Source organism: Hypanus sabinus, chromosome 6 (assembly GCF_030144855.1).
Source record: "Hypanus sabinus isolate sHypSab1 chromosome 6, sHypSab1.hap1, whole genome shotgun sequence".
NCBI classification, from domain to species: Eukaryota; Metazoa; Chordata; class Chondrichthyes; order Myliobatiformes; family Dasyatidae; genus Hypanus; species Hypanus sabinus.
In genome coordinates, this window is record NC_082711.1 from 147,295,229 (window position 1) to 147,316,623 (window position 21,395).

At 40.5% G+C, this 21,395-nt stretch overlaps 1 protein-coding gene across 6 annotated transcripts in view; it reads right to left on the reverse strand.

The window, feature by feature from the left end:
* Window positions 1-21,395, reverse strand: part of LOC132395942 (peripheral-type benzodiazepine receptor-associated protein 1) — a 312,337-nt gene that overhangs the window by 73,879 nt on the left and 217,063 nt on the right. For all 6 annotated transcript variants that reach the window (XR_009512792.1, XM_059973163.1, XM_059973159.1 and 3 more), the window contains exons 9-12: window positions 19,931-20,053; window positions 19,163-19,267; window positions 9,103-9,153; window positions 1,180-1,381 (exon numbers count right to left, since the gene is read on the reverse strand). Coding sequence is in view for 5 of the 6 variants with exons in the window: in XM_059973163.1 (XP_059829146.1) it covers window positions 1,180-1,381; window positions 9,103-9,153; window positions 19,163-19,267; window positions 19,931-20,053 (481 nt within the window). In the remaining variant the exon portion in view is untranslated. The remainder of the gene's footprint in view (window positions 1-1,179; window positions 1,382-9,102; window positions 9,154-19,162; window positions 19,268-19,930; window positions 20,054-21,395) is intronic.

A 21,395-nucleotide genomic window follows, 5' to 3' on the forward strand; every position in this document is an offset into this window, starting at 1 on the left:
TGCGTGTGTTGCTTGAATTTCCAGCATCTGCAGATTTCCTCATGTTTGCTTGAATTCACCCTTGGAGGTTTTCAATATGTTCTTAGCTGGCCATGCAATTTTAGCTACTTATTTTCCCTGCTGCATTAGTGATGCATTAATGAATGTTATAGGTAACACAGTTCAGTAATATCAAATAAAAGATGCAATGCAATTGATCTTTACCATGATAATGACAATCAACTTATTCTTTCATTGCAAGTATTCCAATTTAAAGTTGCAATCATCTCAATAAACCTATTAGATACTTATAACTACAAAAATAAACAAAGCAGCATACAAGTGTGAGTGTTACAACATTTATCTTCTGTAGGAGGAGACTGCTGGTCTATGGAGAAAAAAGACTCGAGCTTGAAAAAGTACAATAACCTCAATGCTTCTGAGGAACCTCTGGTCCATTACCATTTCAAAGATAGAAGGAACAGTTAAAACAGAACTGAGAACTTCAAGGACATGCATTAGAAGGATATTGAAATCCTTTGGAAATAGAGAAAGGAATAATACACAACTTCACAAACTACTCACTTGCTCACTCCATCAAACACCTACTATGCAACTGATCATCAACTGGTATACAGCAAGTCCAAACTCCCAATAACTACAACATGGTAATAAACAGACAGCTCATTGTTATAATATTGGTTGGTATTGTCCAAAACGCAAGGAATAATTCCCCTACACAACTTCCTGATCTGTATGAGGTTTTTACAGTTATTTCAGAGTGCAGAGCATCAGTTCCACCTCATCTAAGGGACCACACTTCCATCAGTGCAGCACTGTAGGTATTGCATGTCAAGTCTCCGGATTAGGTGATGGGAAACTAAGAAGGCCAGAAAGGTTTAATCAGATTGAAATCATGACTGGCCAAGAAATCTTCAAAGAAAAATGTTAAAATTCAAGCAGGAAGCTTTCAATACAACTTGAAGAACATTGCTGTCAGACAAGATCAAGTGAGACTTGTTAAGATATTGGAAGTTCATTTGCAGAATTTTGTTTTTTGAAAATCAGAATGATGATCTGATCTCAGGCATCAGTTCATCATTCTGATTTTCTAACAAAATTTCGACAGTTGAACTTTTAACATCTTATATAATCTCTATCATGTGTTTTGTAAGGCTCATGGCTCTCTAATTCTGTTACCTTTTTCCACCGGTGATTCAACTCCATTAAGTAGTTGGGGCTGACTGCGGGAGAGTAATCCAGGTGTATCTGAGTTGACAAGGGTGCTGGTTAGTAGATCAATGTTTCCAGCTTGCAGACGAAAGTGCTCCAATTCCTGGGAGAGAAGGCTAAACTGCGTGCTTTGACTCCTACATTTCTCTTCGAGATCTCGTACCTTTGCCTAGTGGAAAAGATGAAATGATTATGTTCAATGTATGGAAATTCTAAGCTGCAGCATATCAATTTCCAATCTGGTACAATGCTTAATCACTATAATCTAAAGTCTGGGATTTGTCTCACTTGGTCCTCAACACTACTTGTAAAGTAGGTATGATGTTTCACAGAGGTATAGTACATATATTGCACCTTGAACATAAATGGAGAAGCTGAAAATAAACAGGCCTTGTTAGAGTTACATCTCATTTTTAAATGAACACCTGGAATTTTCAAAAAGAAATTAACATATAAAGTACCTTTACACATTATCTTTCATGACCTTAGAGTACTCTCAAATTTTTTACTTGCCATTTAAGGAGTTGCTGTTATAAAGAAGGCAAAAACACTCAATATGGGAACAATAAGATCCAATAAACTGCAATGTGATAAATAACCATATAGGGTCCAGGCTGAGTATAGGGAGTTAGGAAAGAGGTTGAAGAGCAGGACTTTGAAGGTAGTCATTTCTGAATTACTCCCAGTGCTGCATACTAGTCAAGGCAGGAATAGCATGGCAGTACAAGTGGCTGAGGCAGGGGGGAAGAGTATCAGGTTCTTGAATCACTGGAACCTCTTCTGGGGCAGAAATGAGATGCACAAGAGGGACATTTTTGTTTTTTTTTGCAGGAAGGTGAGATTTGGGTGTTGATGATTGTGCTGCCTTTCTTTCATGGTTTCATGGCTACCCAGAAAACTTAAGAATTTTAGAGTTGTTTACTTTGGTAATAAGAAGATTCTTTTGAATCTTTTACTTACTGTAACTAATCTAAATTTACCAAGTACAGTAAATACAGAAAATATTTTCTTCATTTAACTTCAATTTAATATTGTCTTAAACAGATCTTTCTGATTTGCATACCAAAATCTGCCTAAGTTGTGTTTCAATTCATATTACAGAAGTATAATCCCTAAATTGTTTACTTGAACTTCAATCCTCTAATCTTATGTTGTCAATATCTTGATGCTGCATTTCTCAGATTACGCAGACAAGAGACCATGATAAAGGCGTAAATTTTATGTAAAATTAAATAACAGAATTCTGATTTTATAATGATTTGATTACAACGCACTGCCTCAGTTTGACCAGCTAAGTTACAATTTATATCATTAAGGAATTATCCATTTATATCACAAATAGGAAACACTTTAATTTTTGAAAAGTAAAACATTGTAGCACTCTCTTGCATTAAAAAGCATTCCTCTGGTGACTCATCACGTCTCACAAAGCATTGCTAAGTGAATCACATACAGTTAATTACAGGGGTGTATACAATAGTTATATGGAATAGTAATAGCCATTTTGACAAGACACTGCGAACAGCGGCAATTACAAAACTAATTTGTCTAGTTTTGTTAGGGTTGGTTGAGAAAAGAATGATGACAAGGGTGCTGAATGTATTCCCTCAGCTTTTAACAGTATCAATGAAATTTTACAATAAATCTGTCTCAGTCATTAAACAGGCTTGAGTCCTTGCTTTATCTCATCTGAAAAGCAATGTCACTGACAATGCAGTATTCTTCTGGTACAGCGCAGCTTGTCAACCTATGTTATTTTCTAAACTTCTGAAGTGATATACAGGTCTGCAACATTCTGACTTTGAGTAAAGCATTATGCCGATTGGATCAAGCTGACAAACCACTCAAAAGATAGTGCTATGGTGCACTAGGAGATATGTGGCTCAAGATATGCTGAAGTCTGCCAGTTACATCAAAGGCACAGAGGGGTCCTACTACTTTTAATAAAGGTAACATGAAGAAACTAATCAATATAATAATCCTTTGTTGTTTTGGTTTTCACCACAAAATGTATTGGTTTAGCTGAAAAAAATATTAGAAAAGGAAAGACCATAGAACACAGGTGCAGAATTAGGCCATTCGACCCATTGAGTCTGCTCCCACCAGTTAATCATGGCTGATTTATGATCCCTTTCAACTCCATTGTTCGGCCTTTTCCCGTAACCCTCGACACCCCTACTAATCAACAACCTATCAACCTCTGCTTTAAACATACCCAATGACTTGGCTTCCACAGCTATCTGTGGAAATGAATTCCACACATTCACCTCCCTCTGGCAAAAGAAAACGAGTTACATTCAAAATTCTAAATTACTGTTTTCAAAATAATTAAGTCATAACATCATAAAGCCGTGCAAACACTGATAAACTAAACAGAATAACATAACACGAGGAAATTTGCAGATGCTGGAAATCATAACAGTTGCTTTTCATTTTGTATGTGCAGTGATTAAAACTGGAAGGTTCACATTCAGGTAAGCAATATATGTACTTGCATATATTGCAGAGAAAGCACCATAGATTTTTCAAACACAAACACACAGGTCTACATGCTAAAGAAAAGGGATTGGTGGTTGTATGAATACCTGCATGCAGTCCAATGTATCCTTTAACAGGAGAAAATGAAATAACATTAAATAAAAACATGCTTCAAAGCATTCTTAAACCTCCAATAATTTTTACAAAACTATAACTAGAAATATACCAACTCTTGCTGCAAAACTAGTCAGATCAACCGCTACAATTTAACAGAAATCAATGATCAGTATTGTAAAGAATGCTAAAAATTTAACTGTTCAGTTAAACAAATTTACCTCTAATACATCTTTAAAATAACTATCCATAAACCATTTCTATCTTAACCAAGTCTGCCCAGAGATCATTTGTAGCTGTCAGCACAGTTTGCTTTCATACATTCACAGGTACTCACATTTCACAAAAATTAAACATTCAAGATGTGAGTGAATGAAAGGAAGATATTAACACTCCCTAAACTCTAATTCTGAACTTCAGGTAAAAAGTTGTCAGTTCCATTCCTTATTCCATAACGTCTCTGGTGCAAAAAAATGTATTTAAGGTAAACCCGAATACACAAGATCTTGATTCATTTGCCCTGCAAGTCATCATTCGTTAAAAGTACCCAGGTATTTTTTAAAACGTAGTGAGGGTTTTACCTGCCATTTTCCTTTCAGGCTGTGAATTTCTTCAATTTTTCTTTCATATTTGTTTGATTATCTTAAGTCTGTGCACTCTATTCCATAAACTTTCTATTAAATAGGTAATTGCTGTTCACCTATACTTCTCATAATTTTATTCACTTCAATTAAATCTTTCCTCAGTTTCCTTTGTTTCAAAGGAAAAACCTCAGCTCTGACCATCATGCTCAATTTTTTCAGCCAGGGCAACATCCTTGTAAATGCCTTGTGCATCTTTTCAGATTCTTTCCAAATCCTTATGGTGATCAAAATTGTACTTCATTGTACAGCATTCTGCAGCAGGTGAAACTACAACTCTCCACATTATCACAAGCTAACTGAATTAATTAATAAGGAATCTAGAGCCAAATCAAATGAACTGTTAGCAATAGATGGCTGGCAAGCAATGTCAGATTGTCTGATGACACCACTCTATCACCCAGCATGTTGGGATTGGGAACAAGGTTTGAATGAGGACTCCTACCAAACAGTTTAAAAAAAAATTAAGTGTAGTTATTCAGTATGTATTAGACAATCTATTTAAACAGCACACCAGAGCCAACAATCTGCAAGACCTGCTTAGATTGTGCAGAGCCTACTGAAACACTCCATTTTAGGATTAAGGTCAATTCTTTACTGTGATACAAAGAGTGGAAGATAATTCAAATTGTGCAGGTAAAACATTGCTGGGATTGCTGTGATCAATCATTTCCATTCTTGCTAAAAATTGTACTGCTACATTTTGCCAGTGTAGGACATGGATAGGTTATGATGTACCCAAGATGCAGTAGACTTGAAGGTAAACAGATCAGAATGTGCTAAAAATGTTCTGAATACAACCTCTCTGTAAGGAAGCTGACAGTGAAATGTTTATAAAAGTCTGTGTTGTTTGAAAGGTATTTCTATATTTCCTTACAGCATGAATAAACATCATTTCAGCCCATCAAGTCAATGTCTATGCACTAATTTGTCCTATGACAATTCTCCACATATACTCATCAAATACCCCCAGATTATGCCTCTTATCTACTGTACATATTGGGGGAATTTACTGCAGCCCGTTAACTTACCAACCTGCAAGTTTTTGAGATATGGGAGGAAACCAATGCAACCAGAGAAACCTACTCAGTTGAACAGAAAATGTGCAAGCTCCTCACAGACAGCAAGTCTGCAGGTCAGTATTGAATGTACATCGATGGAGCTGTGACTCAGCAGCTCTGCTAGCTACACCACTATTCTCTCCAATAAAATGGTATCCGTAGTTACAAAATACCTTGTTTGGAAGAACTGCATGATTTTTATTGATGCACAATGTGCGGTTGTGAAGTTATGTCTTGTATTTGTAGATTAGCAGTTGTGCCATCAGTAATGATGCACTTAGTGGAAAGAAAGTATTTCTCCTTGGTACATAAAATTCAAAATTGACTGTTGGTTGTACTCAAATGACCTGAATTCAACATTCACTTTGCCTTGGCAATCTGGTGAACTTTGGCAAAAACTAAGAAATGCCTCAAGTGGAGCATTTGAGAGGTAACACATTTTCACACAATGCTGTGGCTGAAGCTGCTCCATGCGCTTCTCCTCTAGAGGCTTTTCAATTAAATTATGTTTATGGTTCTATCGATGAATGGAACCAACATTGCAATTCGGGGAGCAACTGCTCAGCCTTTAGGAAGAGCTGTCTGAGGAGGGACTTCACAAAGACTTTCCTGGTGCAAGCAAAAGAGTGACATGCCTGAATGGTTGCCTCCCTTCTTGAAGGTGAACATGCTTACTGCATCTGTGTTCACCCTGATAAATTCTCTTCTAAGACATGGAGACAGTATTGTGGATTCAAGACTCAATCTCTTTAGTGCTAAGTTTAATAGTTTCAGCAACAGTATTATCTGCTCCAGCAGCTCTGTTTTTTTTAAAAAATTAGACTAAGGCCTTTCAGTTCCCATATGTCAGGAGTGGCAGTGAGGTAGACCAAACATGGTGCTATGGTATAAAGCAAAGGACACATATATCATGGACACAGTTGCAGTCCAGGACATCTTAAAAGTGTTCTTTCCAGTAGATACTGACTGCCTATTTTCAGTATCTTCATGTTTTTTTTTTGTTCTCAGGTGTTGGGCTTTGGGTGTTTGGGTTGCAGATAGTTTTTTGGGTATTTATTTTCTACATGGCTTGATGCTGCTAAAAACACATACATCACCTGTCCCTACACTTCATCTCTTACCACCATTCAGGGCCCCAAACAGTCCTTCCAGGTGAGGCAACCCTTCACTTGAGAGTCTTTTTGGGGTAATCTATTGCACCTGGTGCTCCCGGTGCGGCCTCCTCTACATCAGCGAGACCCGACGCAGATTGGGGGACCGCTTCGTCGAGCACCTCCACTCCATCCGCCACAACAGACAGGATCTCCCAGTTGCCACTCACTTCAACTCTCCCTCTCATTCCCTTTCAGATATGTTCATACATGGCTTCCTCTACTGCCATGATGGGGCCAAACTTCGTTTGGAGGAACAACATCTCATATACCATCTGGGTAGTCTCCAGCCCCTTGGTATGAACATCGAATTCTCCAACTTCCGGTAATTCCCTCCCTCTCTCTTCCCCCATCCCACCTCTACTCTGTCTCCTTTTCTAGCTGCCTATCACCTCTCATGACTCTGCCTTCCTCTACTACCCACAGTGCTTTTCCCTTTGATTCCTTCTTCACCTTTCCTGCCTATCCCCTCCCTGCTTCCCCTCCCCCACCCCTTGATCTTTCCTCTGATTGGTTTTCTACCCTCTCCCCACCTTCTTTATAGGGCCCCTGTCCCCTCCTTCTTTAGTCCTGAAGAAGGGTTTCAACCCGAAACTTTGACTGTTTCTTTCAACGGATGCTGCTCGACCTGCTGAGTTCATCCAGCCTTTTTGTACATACATCAGTAAACTGTTGAATCTTTTGCACTCTTTCCTTCCTCTATTCTTCTACTCTACACTTGAAGAATGGTAAAGCTGCTAGTCCAGGAACACAACATTTTTTGAGGTTATTTTGTTCATTGACATTTTGGCCACTTCTGAAGAAGAGCCTTCAACCTGAAATGATAAATCTATCATGTTGCCTGGCAAGCTGAGTGTTTCCAGTAATTTGTTTTATCTCATAGCAGCACCAGTTGTTCTAAATGAAAAAGCCAAGAATCTCTTTAGCGAAGTCAATTATTGTGGATCTCAGGGTAGTCCATACACTTCTGCCTCTTGCCGTCTGGGAAAAGGCACCAAAGCATTCGGGCTCTCACGACCAGACTATGTAACAGTTTCTTCCCCCAAGCTACCAGACTCCTCAATACCCAGAGCCTGGACTGACACCTTACTGCCCTATTGTCCTGTTTATTATTTATTGTAATGCCTGCACTGTTTTGTGCACTTTATGCAGTCCTGGGTAGGTCTGTAGTCTAGTGTAGTTTCTTTTCTGTGTTGTTTTTTTACGTAGTTCAGTCTAGTTTTTGTACTGTGTCATGTAACACCATGCTCCTGAAAAAACATTGTCTCATTTTCACTATGTACTTTACCAGCAGTTATGGTCAAAATGACAATAAAAGTGACTTGACTTGTTGTTCCTGTTGGCTAGCAGAGAGGTACTTTCTAAAAAGAGAAACCCTTATGGGGTCCTTGACAGTAACATTGTTCTTCTGGTGGCAATATTACAGCTAATTTTGGATTTTCGGACCAGTATGAAGGAGATTATACAGTGGATTATGCATTGGACAAACTAGGAGTCATCTGTACTTGGACCAGAGTATTGTCATGCAACCTGTGCATGTTGAAAAAAATCTTAGTTATGACAAAACAGTTTCCAAGCATTTATTCCTGAAAGATCTGGTAGAAGCTAGGGTTCACCACTCTTTCCTTGTTGACCACACCTTCTGAACGGACTCCATCTTCTCTCAGACTGGTGTTGAACTTGTCCACAAAGATCAGCTTGCCTCCCTCTATCCCAGGGTATTTTCAAAGGTCAAAACAGAAGTCCTCTTTGCCTTTTTGAATGCTGCCAAGTTTGGGGTTAAGCACGGTTGACCGTAATGTAATAATGTGGAATAGTTACCCCACTTTAAAAGAAACCATGTATGGCTATTTTTGCTCTACATGATGAAGTTTAGGTGTGGAACACTACAACCCTCATGGACAGTTCCAGCAGTGACAGACTTCAATGACACTTTGATTTCATAGACGAGAAACTCAGATGCTTTAACATTGCCATTGGTGTCCTGAGTGAGGTATGAGAAGCAGGGCATGGCCTGTTGCAGGACATTGCCAGAAAGCAGGACATTGCTTTCTGAAGGGCAGATTAGAAGAGGAACACCATCTACATAGAATAAAATTCATCACTGAGAATGAACCAGTCTGGTGTCTCAGTAGCTTCACCGCAGAATCAGTAAATGTCATGAATCTGCACCTCACATTAACACTAAAGCAACATGCTATGGCTGTCATTTGGGTGTCTAGGCCGGCAAACAGCAAAATTATTTATATAATGGTGCTGGCAGGACCACTGATCACTCCTGATCCCAAATGCAATAACAAAACTACTGAAGAGAGCATGAAAGAGTTGACAATCCTATGGAGGATAATCAAGAGTCCAAGTCGGGATTTATCTTTCCAATGCCGATTTTGAGGGCATGTTCAGGATTGAGATTAATACGAAAAAAAGAAATGATTGGTCACTTACCTCCAACAACTGAACCACACCTTCATGTTCCTTCTTTGCTTCAAACTGGGCCTTAATGTAAAAAAAAAGATTAATTAAATTGTGCAATAGTGTCACAGACATTATAGCACAGAAACATGCCTTTCTGTCCATCAAGTCCATACTGAATCATCGATCTGCATCTGGACTACAGCTCTCCATACCCCTCTCAACCATGAATCTACCCAAATTTCTCTTAAATGTTGAAATAAAACCCATATACACCACCTGCACTGGCAGCTCATTCCAGACTCTCACTGCTGTGAGTGAAGAAGCTCCCCCTCATGTTCACCTTAAACATGCCACCATTTATCCTTAATCTTTGACCTCTACATATAGTCTCACCAAACCTCAATGGAAAAAAAAGCCTACTTTCATTTACCCTATCTATACTGCTCATAATTTTGTATACCTCGATCAAATCACCCCTCAATCTTCCACATTCTAGAGAATAAAGTCCAGACCTATTCAAACTTTCCCTATAACTCTGATCCTCAAGCCCTGGCAGTATCCTTGCACATTTTCTCCGTATTTTTTCAATTTTATTTACATCTTTCCTGTAGGTAGGTGATGAAAATTGAACATAATTTTCCAAATTAGGCCTCACGAATGTCTTATACAATTTCAACATAACATCCCAACTTCTGTACTCAATACATAGATTTATGAAGGCCAATGTGCCAACCCTACAATCTGTGATGCCACTTTCAAGGAATTATAGATCTCTATTTCCAAATCCCACTTGTCTTACCACTTTCCTCAGTGTGCCACTGCTCACCGTGTAAGACCTACCTTGTTGGCCCAGATCCCACTGCAAACCTTGATAGTTTTCCTCACTGTCCACTACACCCCTAATCTTGATGCTATCTGCTAATGTGCTGATCTATTTAATCACATTGTTAACCAGATTGTTGACATGCCGTAGATGACAAACAACAGATCCAGCATTGATTCCTGCAGCACACCACTAGTCACATGCCTCCAATCAAAGAGGCAACCATCTACTACTACTTTCTGGCTTCTCTCATGAAGCCAATGTCTAATGTAATTCACAAACTCACTTTGAATGCCAAGAGACTGAATCTTCTTGGCAACCAACCATGCGGAACAATAACCAAGACTTCACTATCTCTCAAAATTCAGGGTTCACTAAACCTGTCAGTTTTGCCCTTTATTCTGACAAGAACCTACAAATACTGTACTCTCAAGATTTCACTTCTGAAGGCCTCCCAGAAGGCCTGTCTCATTTCACACTTGCCAGATCCTTTATGATACTATTAAATTGGCTTTTCTCCAATTTAGAACCTCAACTTGAGGACCAGACATATCCTTTTCCATAATTACCTTGAAACTAATGGCATTATGATCACTAGATACAGTATTTCACTGCACAAGCTACTGTCACCTTCCCTGTCTCATCTCCTAACGGGAGATCTAGTATCATACTCGCTAGTTGGGACTTCAACGTAACGATTAAGGAAAATTTCCTTAACACACTTAACAAACTTTTTCCCATCCAGCCCTTTAACAGTATGGACGTCCCCGCCAATATGCAGAAAGTTAAAATTACCCACTATCACAACCTTGTTTCTTGCAACAGTCTGCGCTCTCTCTACAAATTTCCTCCTCTAAATCCCATGGACTGTTGGATGGTCTATATTTCCATTAATGCGGTCATGCATTACTTATTCCTCAATTCCATCAATAAAGCCTCAATAGACAAGCTCTGCAATCTGTGACAATGTCTGAGCAATGCTGTGACATTTTCCTTAACTAGTAGTTCCACCCCTCTCCCTTTAATCCCTCCTGCTCTATTATGCCATAAACCACAGAACCCTGGAACATTGAGCTGCCAGTTCTGTCTCTCCTGCAACCAAGCCTCACTAATGGCAACAATGTCATAATTTCACATGCTGATCTACACCCTAAGCTGAACAGCCTTTAATATTCCTTGCATTAAAATATACATAGCTCAGAACATTAGTCTCATCATGCTCAACTTTTTGATTCCTGCCTTGTATACAGGGTTAACAATGTTTTTCTCCACAACAACTTCACTATTTGTTCTGGCATTCTGATACCTACACTCTTGCAACTCCAGTTTAAACCCCGCCTCCCACCAACCCTGTGCAGTACTAGCAAATCTTCCTGCTAAGATATTACCGTAAATTCCGGACTATAAGCCGCTACTTTTTTCCCACGCTTTGAACACTGCGGCAACACTGCGGCCTATACTACTGTGCAGCTAATGCATGTTTTTTTTTCATGCCACCAAAAACATTTTGCCTCATAACAGTAGACCAATAAAATTGATGAGTAGTTCACAGAGGTCCAATGAAATTGTACGATAAATCAAGCGCACTTTCACAATTAAATTATTGTAAATCAGTCATTTGTACTCACCCTCATCAACATGGAAAACACTCGAAGAAAAGCATATGATGCAGCTTTTAAGTTAAAGGCGATCAATCTGGCGGTTGAAGAAGGAAATCGAGCTGCTGCACATAATCTTGGCATAAATAAATCGATGTTGAGACAGTGGAGACGCCAGCGTAAAGAACTGAATCAATGCAAAAAGACGACAAAAGCTTTCAGAGGTAATCATAGCAGATGGCCCGAACTTGAAAACTTTCTTGAAGACTGGGTTAACACACAGAGAGCAGGCGGCCGCGGTGTTTCCACCGTGCAGATCAGACTGAAGGCTAAAGCAATCGCCACCAAAATGAAAATCGAAGATTTTAGAGGTGGGCCATTGTGGTGTTTTAGATTTATGAGACGAAAAGGCCTGTCCGTCAGGGTACGCACGACTCTGTGTCAGCAGCTCCCTCCCGACCACGAGGAACAACTTGCTAACGTTCACTCAAAGATAGCGGAGAATTCCATCGGGCCAGATGATATCATAAATATGGATGAAGTACCTTTGACGTTTGACCTGCCTCTCACTCGGACTGTTAATAAAAAAGGTGACTCGTCCATCACACTGAAAACAAGTGACCATGAGAGAACGCATTTTACTTGTGTTCTGAGCTGCACAGCATCCGGACTAAAGCTTCCACTGATGGTGATTTTTTAAGCGGCTGACAATGAAAGTTCAGTGAAAGCTGCCATCAAGAGTACAAACTCAATTCCAGCTGTGATTCCTGGGGGCACCACGAAGTATTTGCAGCCACTGGACATCAGCGTGAACCGGGCATTTAAAGTGGCGCTGTGCGTTGAGTGGGAGGCTTGGATGACGAGCGGTGAGAAATCTTTTACCAAAACAGGACGCATGCGAAGAGCATCTTTAACTCAAGTCTGCCAGTGGATCCTAAATGCGTGGAGCGGTGTCACAACTTCCACCATCACCAGCGGGTTTCGAAAGGCTGGACTGCAGCGTGTGCTCAAGTGAGAGCGACAACGAAGAGACTGAAGTGAGTGACGAGATCCTGAGGTTTTATTCAATTCGGACACTGAAGGACTTTGATGGTTTTAGTGCACAGGAGGAAGATGAAGAAGGCGATCAATAACTTTTCCTGGTAGGCTGCAGTATATATATTTTTTTTACCAGTCGTTAGGAGATATTGGAATGTTGTTCGTGCACTGTTCAGTAAAAAAGTATACGCAACGTAATTTGTGTGTTACTGATACGTATGTATATTTAAAAGTAGCTGTGTTACAGGCACTGTTCGAAAAAAAGCATTTGCAATATATATTTGGTTATGATACCATATGGATTTAATTAAAAGTTAAAAAATCCTCACGTGTAATATCTTTCTGTGTAAATATCTCATATTACAACGTGGGACACCTGCGGCTTAAAATCCGGTGCGGCTTGTACAAGTACAAAATTGATTTTCTTTCTAAAATTAGAGCGTGCGGCTTTTAATCAGGTGCGCTCTGTAGTCCGGAATCTACGGTAGTCTGCCTCCAGTTCAGATGCAAATCGTCCTTTCTGTACACGTCTCACCTTCTCGGGAAGGGACCCAATGATCCAAAATTCTAAAGTCCTCCCTCCTGTACTATATCCTGAGCCACGTGTTAAACTGTATGACCTTGCTATTTCTGGCCTCACTAGCACGTGGCATGGGCAGCAATCCTGAGATCATAGCCTTGGAGGTACTGTACTTTAACTTAGCACCTAACTCCGTGAAGTCACTCTTCAAGACCCTGTCATCCCTTCTACCCATGCCATTGGTATCGATGTGGACCACAACCTCTGGCTGCTCATCCTCCCACTTCAGAATGCTGCAAACTCGATCAAAGATATCTCTAACCCTAGTACCCAAGAAGCAATGTACCATCCAAGAATCTCGTTCTTGGCCACAGAACCTCCTTTCTGTTTCCCTAACCAATGTATCACCTACAGCTCACCTCTTAACCCTGCAACCTGTGTCCTGCAACCCTGTGTATCCTATCAACCCCTCAGGCTCCTAATCCTGAGTTCATCCACTTTGAGCTCCAATTCCTTAGTACAGTCTATTAGCAGGTGCACTTCTTGCAGGAGTAGCCGTGAGGGACACTGAAGTTCTCTGCCTTCCCACATCCTGCAAGCAGAACAATCCACTATCCTGTCTAGCATCCTCACTGCTCTAAATGTACAATAAAAAAGAAAAAGAATAAATAGAGAAAAAATATCTACCTCCTGTAACTGTCTCTCCTTGCCGAAGCCTTGGTGACCCAAAGCAAAAACTTCCTGCTCTAACATTGGCCCACTCACACAATGGCCACTCTGCTTAAACCCGATTTCTTTTTACAGAATCTTGTCAAGTGCCAAATTATGCGCAATCCAATGTCTCCTCAGGAACTGTGCTGCATTATCAATGCTGACTGTTCCTGCTTGCTTCTTTTAAACTCTCTTTCCCTCTACGCAAGTCAGTGTCTCTTCAGGAACTGTTTCACGCACCTGTCTAAAAACTAATTTCACAGAGGGAAATTGCTTTGTGAAATTGTGCGGTTGCTATTTTTAAATAGAGCCTTTAATTGCTTCAAAGGTAGCTTGAAAATTCCTTTGTTAGGGTAGAACATAAAACCACAGAAAAAACACAAGAGACTGAGATTACTCTGTGTAGCTCCAGATAACATGTCAGACTCGATGGGCCAAGTAATCTGTTATGCAGACTTACATAGAACATAGAACAATACAGCACAGTGCAGACTCTTCGGCCCACAATGTTGTGCCGACCCTCAAACCCTGCCTCCCATATATTCCCCCCATCTTAAATTCCTCAATGTACCTGTCTAGTAGTCTCTTAAATTTCACTAGTGTATCTGCCTCCACCACAGACTCAGGCAGCACATTCCACGCACCAACCACTCTCGGAGTAAAAAACCCTCTAATATCCCCCTTGAACTTCCCACCCTTTACCTTGAAGCCATGTTCTCTTGATTGAGCAGGTGCTGGCTGTCCACTCTATGTATTCCTCTTAATATCTTGTATACCTCTATCATGTCTCCTCTCATCCTTCTTCTCTCCAAAGAGTAAAGCCCTAGCTCCCTTAATCTCTGATCATAATGCATGCTCTCTAAACCAGGCAGCATCCTGGTAAATCTCCTCTGTACCCTTTCCAATGCTTCCACATCCTTCCTATACTGAGGTGACCAGAACTGGACACAGTACTCCAAGTGTGGCCTAACCAAAGTTTTATACAGCTGGATCATTACCTCACGACTCTTAAACTCTATCCCTCGAATTATGAAAGCTAACACCCCATAAGCTTTCTTAACTACCCTATCTACCTATGAGGTAACTTTCAGGGATCTGTGGACATGTACCCCCAGATCTCTCTGCTCCTCCACACTACCAAGTATCCTGCCATTCACTTTGTACTCTGCCTTGAAATTTGTCCTTCCAAAGTGCACCACCTCACACTTCTCTGGGTTGAACTCCATCTACCACTTCTTAGTCCACTTCTGCATCCTATCAATGTCTCCCTGCAATCTTCGACAATCTTCTACACTATCCACAACACCACCAATCTTTGTGTCGTCTGCAAACTTGCCAACCCACTCTTCTACCCCCACATACAGGTCGTTAATAAAAATCATGAAAAGGTCCCAGAACCAATCCTTGTGGGACACCACTTGTCACAACCCTCCAATCCAAATGTACTCCCTCCACCACGAACCTCTGCTTTCTGCAGGCAAGCCAATTCTGAATCCACCTAGCCAATCTTTCCTGGATCCCATGCCTTCTGACTTTCTGAATAAGCCTACCGTGTGGAACCTTGTCAAATGCCTTACTAAAATCCATGTAGATCACATCCACTGCACTACCCTCATCTATATGCCTGGTCATCTCCTCAAAGAACTCTATCAGGCTTGTTAGACATGATCTGCCCCTCACAAAGCCCTGCTGACTGTCCCTGATCAGACCATGATTCTCTAAATGCCCACAGATCCTATCTCTAAGAATCTTTTCCAACAGCTTTCCCACCACAGATGTAAGGCTCACTGGTCTATAATTACCCGGACTATCCATACTAACTTTTTTGAACAAGGGGACAACATTCGCCTCCCTACAATCCTCCGGTACCATTCCCGTGGACAACAAGGACATAAAGATCCTAGCCAGAGGCTCAGCAATCTCTTCCCTCGCCTCGTGGAGCAACCTGGGGAATATTGCGTCAGGCCCCAGGGACTTATCTGTCCTAATCTATTTTAACAACTCCAACACATCCTCTCCTTTAATATCAACATGCTCCAGAACTTCAACCTCACTCATATTATCCACACCATCATCAAGTTCTCTCTCATTGGTGAATACCAAAGAGAAGTATTCATTGAGGACCTTACTCACTTCCACAGCCTCCAGACACATATTCCCACCATTATCTCTATTCGGTCCTACCTTCACTCGTGTCATCCTTTTGTTCTTCACATAATTGAAGACTGCCTTGGAAGTTTCCTTTACCCTATTCAGCAAGACTTTCTCGTGTCCCCTTCTTGCTCTTCTCAGCCCCTTCTTAAGCTCCTTTCTTGCTACCCTATATTCCTCAATAGACCCATCTGATCCTTGCTTCCTAAACCTCATGTATGCTGCCTTCTTCCACCTGACTAGATTTTCCACCTCACTTGTCACCCATGGTTCCTTCACCCTACCATTCTTAATCTTCCTCACCGGGACAAATTTATCTCTAACATCCTGCAACAGATTCCTAAACATTGAACACATGCCCATAGTGCATATCCCTGCAAACACATCATCACAATTCACACCCGCAAGTTCTAGCCTTATAGCCTCATAACTTGCCCTTCCCCAATTAAAAATTTTCCTGTCCTCTCTGATTCTATCCTTTTCCATGATAATGCTAAAGGTCAGGGAGCGGTGGTCACTGTCCCCCAGATGCTAACCCACTGAGAGATCTGTGACCTGACCTGGTTCGTTACTTAACATTAGATCCAATATGGCATTCCCCCTAGTCGGCCTGTCAACATACTGTGACAGGAATCCATCCTGGACACACTCAACAAACTCTCCCCCATCTAAACCATTCGAACTAATCAGGTGCCAATCAATATTAGGGAAGTTAAAGTCACCCATGATAACAACCCTGTTATTTTTGCACGTTTCCAAAATCTGCCTCCCAATCTGCTCCTCGGTGTCTCTGCTGCTACCAGGGGGCCTGTAGAATACTCCCAATCGAGTAACTGCTCCTTTCCTGTTCCTGACTTCCATCAATACTGATTCAAAAGAGGAACCTGCTGCATTACCCACCCTTTCTGTAGCTGTAATAGTATCCCTGACCAGTAATGCCATCCCTCCTCCCCTTTTCACCCCTCTCTATCCCTTTTAAAGCACTGAAATCCAGGAATATTGAGAATCCATTCCTGCCCTGGTGCCAGCAAAGTCTCTGTAATGGCCATTACATCATAATTCCATGTATGTATCCATGTTCATCACCTTTGTTCCTGATGCTTCTTGCATTGAAGTACATGCACTTCAGCTCTTCTACCTTACTACCTTTACACCCTTTATTCTGCTTCTCTTACCTCAAAGCCTCTTTATATGTTAGATCTGGCTTTACTCCATGTTTACTTGGAGTCTTGTTTAACTATGATCTGCAACCTTGATCTTTCAAGCACAGTTACAGGCTCATTGCATGTTCCAACACAAAATGATAGGTAACCAAGTATAATCATGTCTATCACATAAGTATCAAATTGCAGAGATTCACAAAAAGGCAAGTAATTCTGGCACTTGTAATACGAATTAAGCAATCCCTTAGATTCTTAGTTTAAGTAAGAATATTCAAACATAACCAATATGTTAACAAGGTGCTTTATTACTTATGTGGCTTTCTGCTATGGTGATCATCTCATTACTCAACAAATTTTCTATCAAGTGACCCTTTTCTTCAATTCCATTAGTGTAATATCCACCCATTTTGAACATTTTATTCTATCTGCAGTTGCAATGATTGAAGGTGATAAGGTCTACTTTGATTGAGAGCAATGGTAAAATGTAAATTTCCTGTAGTCTGTAAGCAGTGTAATGGAGTCAATGATGATCATGTCAAGCAAAGAGCTATAGTTGAGGGGTTTTTCCAATGTGTTCCTTCAAGGGATTGCCGACTGTTTACTTGCCATGAAATACTCATTATTTGTTCTTTGTTCCCAGAGGGGTACACCTTTGTGTGTTTCGAGTATACAAAGGAAAATAAACTGCAAATGATTCTAGTTCTCTAAGTTGTTGTCCATAAAGACATCCAGTTGTACACCAGCTAAGGACAGAACTGAGTCAACTGTGATGATTTCTATGTGATGATATTCATAATCAATGACTATGCAAAAGATTTAGGCAAAGTGTAGATGACTGTGATTCTGTGAATTACACAAATCCATTTAAGACCATAAGACATAGAAGTAGAATTAGGCCATTTGGCCCATCAAGTCTGCTCCACCATTTCATCATAGCTGATCAAACTTCCTCTCAGTCCCAATCTCCTGTCTTCTCTCCATATCTCTTCATGCCCTGAACAATCAAGAAAGAATCAAACTCTGCCTTAAATATACCTAAAGATTTGGTCTCCACAACTGGCAAAGAATTCTACAAGTTCACCACTCTATGGCTAAAGAAATTCCTCCTCATCTCTTTTCTAGGATGCCTCTCTATTCTGAAGCTGTGTCCTCTGGTCTTAAACTCTCCCACCATAGAAATCATCTTCTCCACATCCACTCTACCAAGGCCTGCAAGTCATCATTTGACAGGTTTCAATGAGGTCACCCCTCATTCTTCTAAATTCTAATGAATACAGGCCCAGAGCCAACAAACACTCTTCATATGATAAGCCATTCAATTCTGGAATTATTTTTGTGAACCTCTTTTGAAGCCTGTCCAGCTTCAGCACATCCTTTGCAAGATAAGGGGCCCAAAACTGCTCAGAATGCTCCAAGTGAGGCCTTGCCAGTGCTTTATAAAGACTCAACATTACATCCTTCCTTTTATATTCTAGTCCTCTTGAAATAAATACGAACATTGCATTTGCCTTCCACACCACAGACTCAACCTTAAAATTAACCTTTAGGAAATCCTGCACAAGGACTCCCAAGTCACTTTGCGTCTCAGTTTTTTGCATTTTCTCTCCACTTAGAAAAGTCAACCCTTTCATTTCTTTTACCAAAGTGCATGACCTTTCACTTCCCGACACTGTATGCCATCTGCTATTTCTTTGCCCATTCTCCTAATCTAAGTCCTCCTGTAGCCTCTCTACTTCCTCAAAACTACCTGCTCCTCCAGAGATATTGTCTGCAAACTTTGCAACAAAGCCATCAATTCCATCATCTAAATCATTGACATATAGCGTAAAAAGAACTGGTCGCAACATAGACCCCTGTGGAACGTCACTAGTCACAGGAAGCCAACCAGAAAGGCTCCCTTTATTCCCACTCTTTGCCTCCTCCCAATCAGCCACTGTTTTATCCATGCTAGAATATTTCCTGTTGTGGGCTCATAGCTTATTAAGCAGCCTCATATGTGGCACTTTGTCAACGGCCTCCTGAAATTCTAAGCACACATTATGAAGGATGCGACTTAAAGGAAAGGAAAAAAGAACACTTTTCCTACCTGTTGCAGTCGTTCAACCTCATGCTGCTTGGCTTGAAGAATCGTCAGTGCTTCTTCATGTTCCAACTGCAACTGGTGCCTACGTTCTGCCACCTCTCGCATATGCTATACAGTGATAAATCAATTACATCCAATTTGATTATGCAAGTGCTTCTCTGCTTTCTGAAATCAACCTGCCCACTGAAAGTGCAGGATAGTCGGCAGTTTCGTTCAGAAAGACAGGTTTCTGAAAGCAAGATTATTCTTGCTAAAAATACTTCCAGTCATTTACTGAGGTGCTGCTAGAAATACATCAGCTTCTATTAGTGATTTGCTGAAATCTCATAGCCCCATACCAGGACAAAATGGGAAAATTATCTCTACACTCTCTTTTTGGTACTGAAGTTTCCTACCTATGCCAATTTTACAGAGGTCTATTTAGTGAATTCTAAATTTTTCTCACAATGATCAATCAACTCTTTCTGTTTTATAACATTTATAGCCAAGGTCTACAATTCCAGATCCATTTCTGATCATTAAATTTTCTGACCAAAGCTCTGGTGCAAATGCAGGTCCTCCTCACCAGATGAACCTGGGAGTTTCTTGGGTCACTTTGTTTTACTTCTATGTTTCTTTCTTTTTACAGGGAAGGAAATAATGCAGAACTCAGTAAGACCTAAAATTCCATACTTAAAGAAACAAAATATCCTGGAAGTTATCTATGATCTGCAACACCCATACTAGATGGATACCCAAGATCACAACGTCTCACTCCAAAGGAGATCTCACCTTCAGGACTTGCTCTAGATTCTCCAGTTTGGCTTGGAGTCGCTGATTCTCCTTCAGAACTGAATCTCGTTCTGCTGTAACCACTGAGAGTCTTCCTCTCAGGTCATTGTTCTGGGCTTTAATCTGCAGTAAATATAAACATTTTAGAAGGGCAAGAGGAACAAAGGTGTTGCCTCATTACTGTATGCAAGTATAATGAACTTGATGACAATTGTCAATGATAAGTGTCCGCTTGCTTTGGTGCAAGTAGCTTCTGAGTGCAGGATAGGGACTTGCTGGCATCAAATTTGGCTGACATTCTAAATTATTAGAAAATAATTGATAACGCTTTCCACCCACCACCCCTCCTTTCCTCACAATGCCTTATCTCTGACCTCCTTCATTGCTCGTCACACAATTAGCTAAATAAATACAACAATAAGATAAATGCTCTCATGATGTTTTGATGTAATCACTTTGTCCATCTCAGTGGAGCAGTAAGGGTGATATTAGTTTCTCTCAGTTATCAAGGGAAAATAGAGCAATATCAGCCAGAGTTTTTATTGCCTAATACTATTTTGTGTCCTTTGCAGGAAACTGCATGCATATGAAAATTGGAAAATGGCATTAATCATTGCTGATGAATGACTGCCTGGAAGCAGTATCCTTCAATGCCATTCTTAAGGACAGGATGGAAACTGTTGGACAGAATTTAAAAAAAAACTTCTTTATTTAGAATGTACAGTACTGTGCAAAAGTCCTAGCCACATATATATATAGCGAGGGTACCTAAACTTTTGTACAGTACTGTATTTATCAACGTAGAATGGAGAACAAGATTGTAAAAATGGCACGAGCAAATGATATTAGGAATGCCAAGGGTGGAGCACTATGGGAAGGGTGTGAAACAGATGGCAGAGAGGGAGTGCTGGGGCAGGGCTTCGCACGGGGCAGACACACGCATCCTTGAGACAATAGGCAAGGTCATTTGATTCCAAATAATTGGTTCACTGATCATTCTAGAATGTTTCTCTGCTGCTTCTCACTCCGTCCCCTCTCCCTTCACCTTTTCCCAAATGTAGTGGCCAAACCAATCCAAAGTAATTGCCGCTGCTAGCAACCCTACGGATTTGTTATATTTGCTTGACTTGCCCTCACTCCAAAAATGATTGTTCCAAAAGTCAAGTATATGCATTGTGATTCCTTATTAGTAATTAGCAAACACACAATTTTGAAATGATGAAAGTGTAAGCCAAGCATAATTAAGTGTCATTGAACTTTATTAAGTGGTCAGCAAATATATGACTTCCATCAGCCCCCAGCTACTACAAATTGTGATGAGCGAAGTACTAATACAGGATTTATTCCTTTCACTTTACCATGCTACCACTCATGTTACTAGCTACAATAAACATAATAAACCCTGCAACATAAAATGCAATGCAGATAGAGAACAAATGCATGGCTCCTATACCAACCATGACTC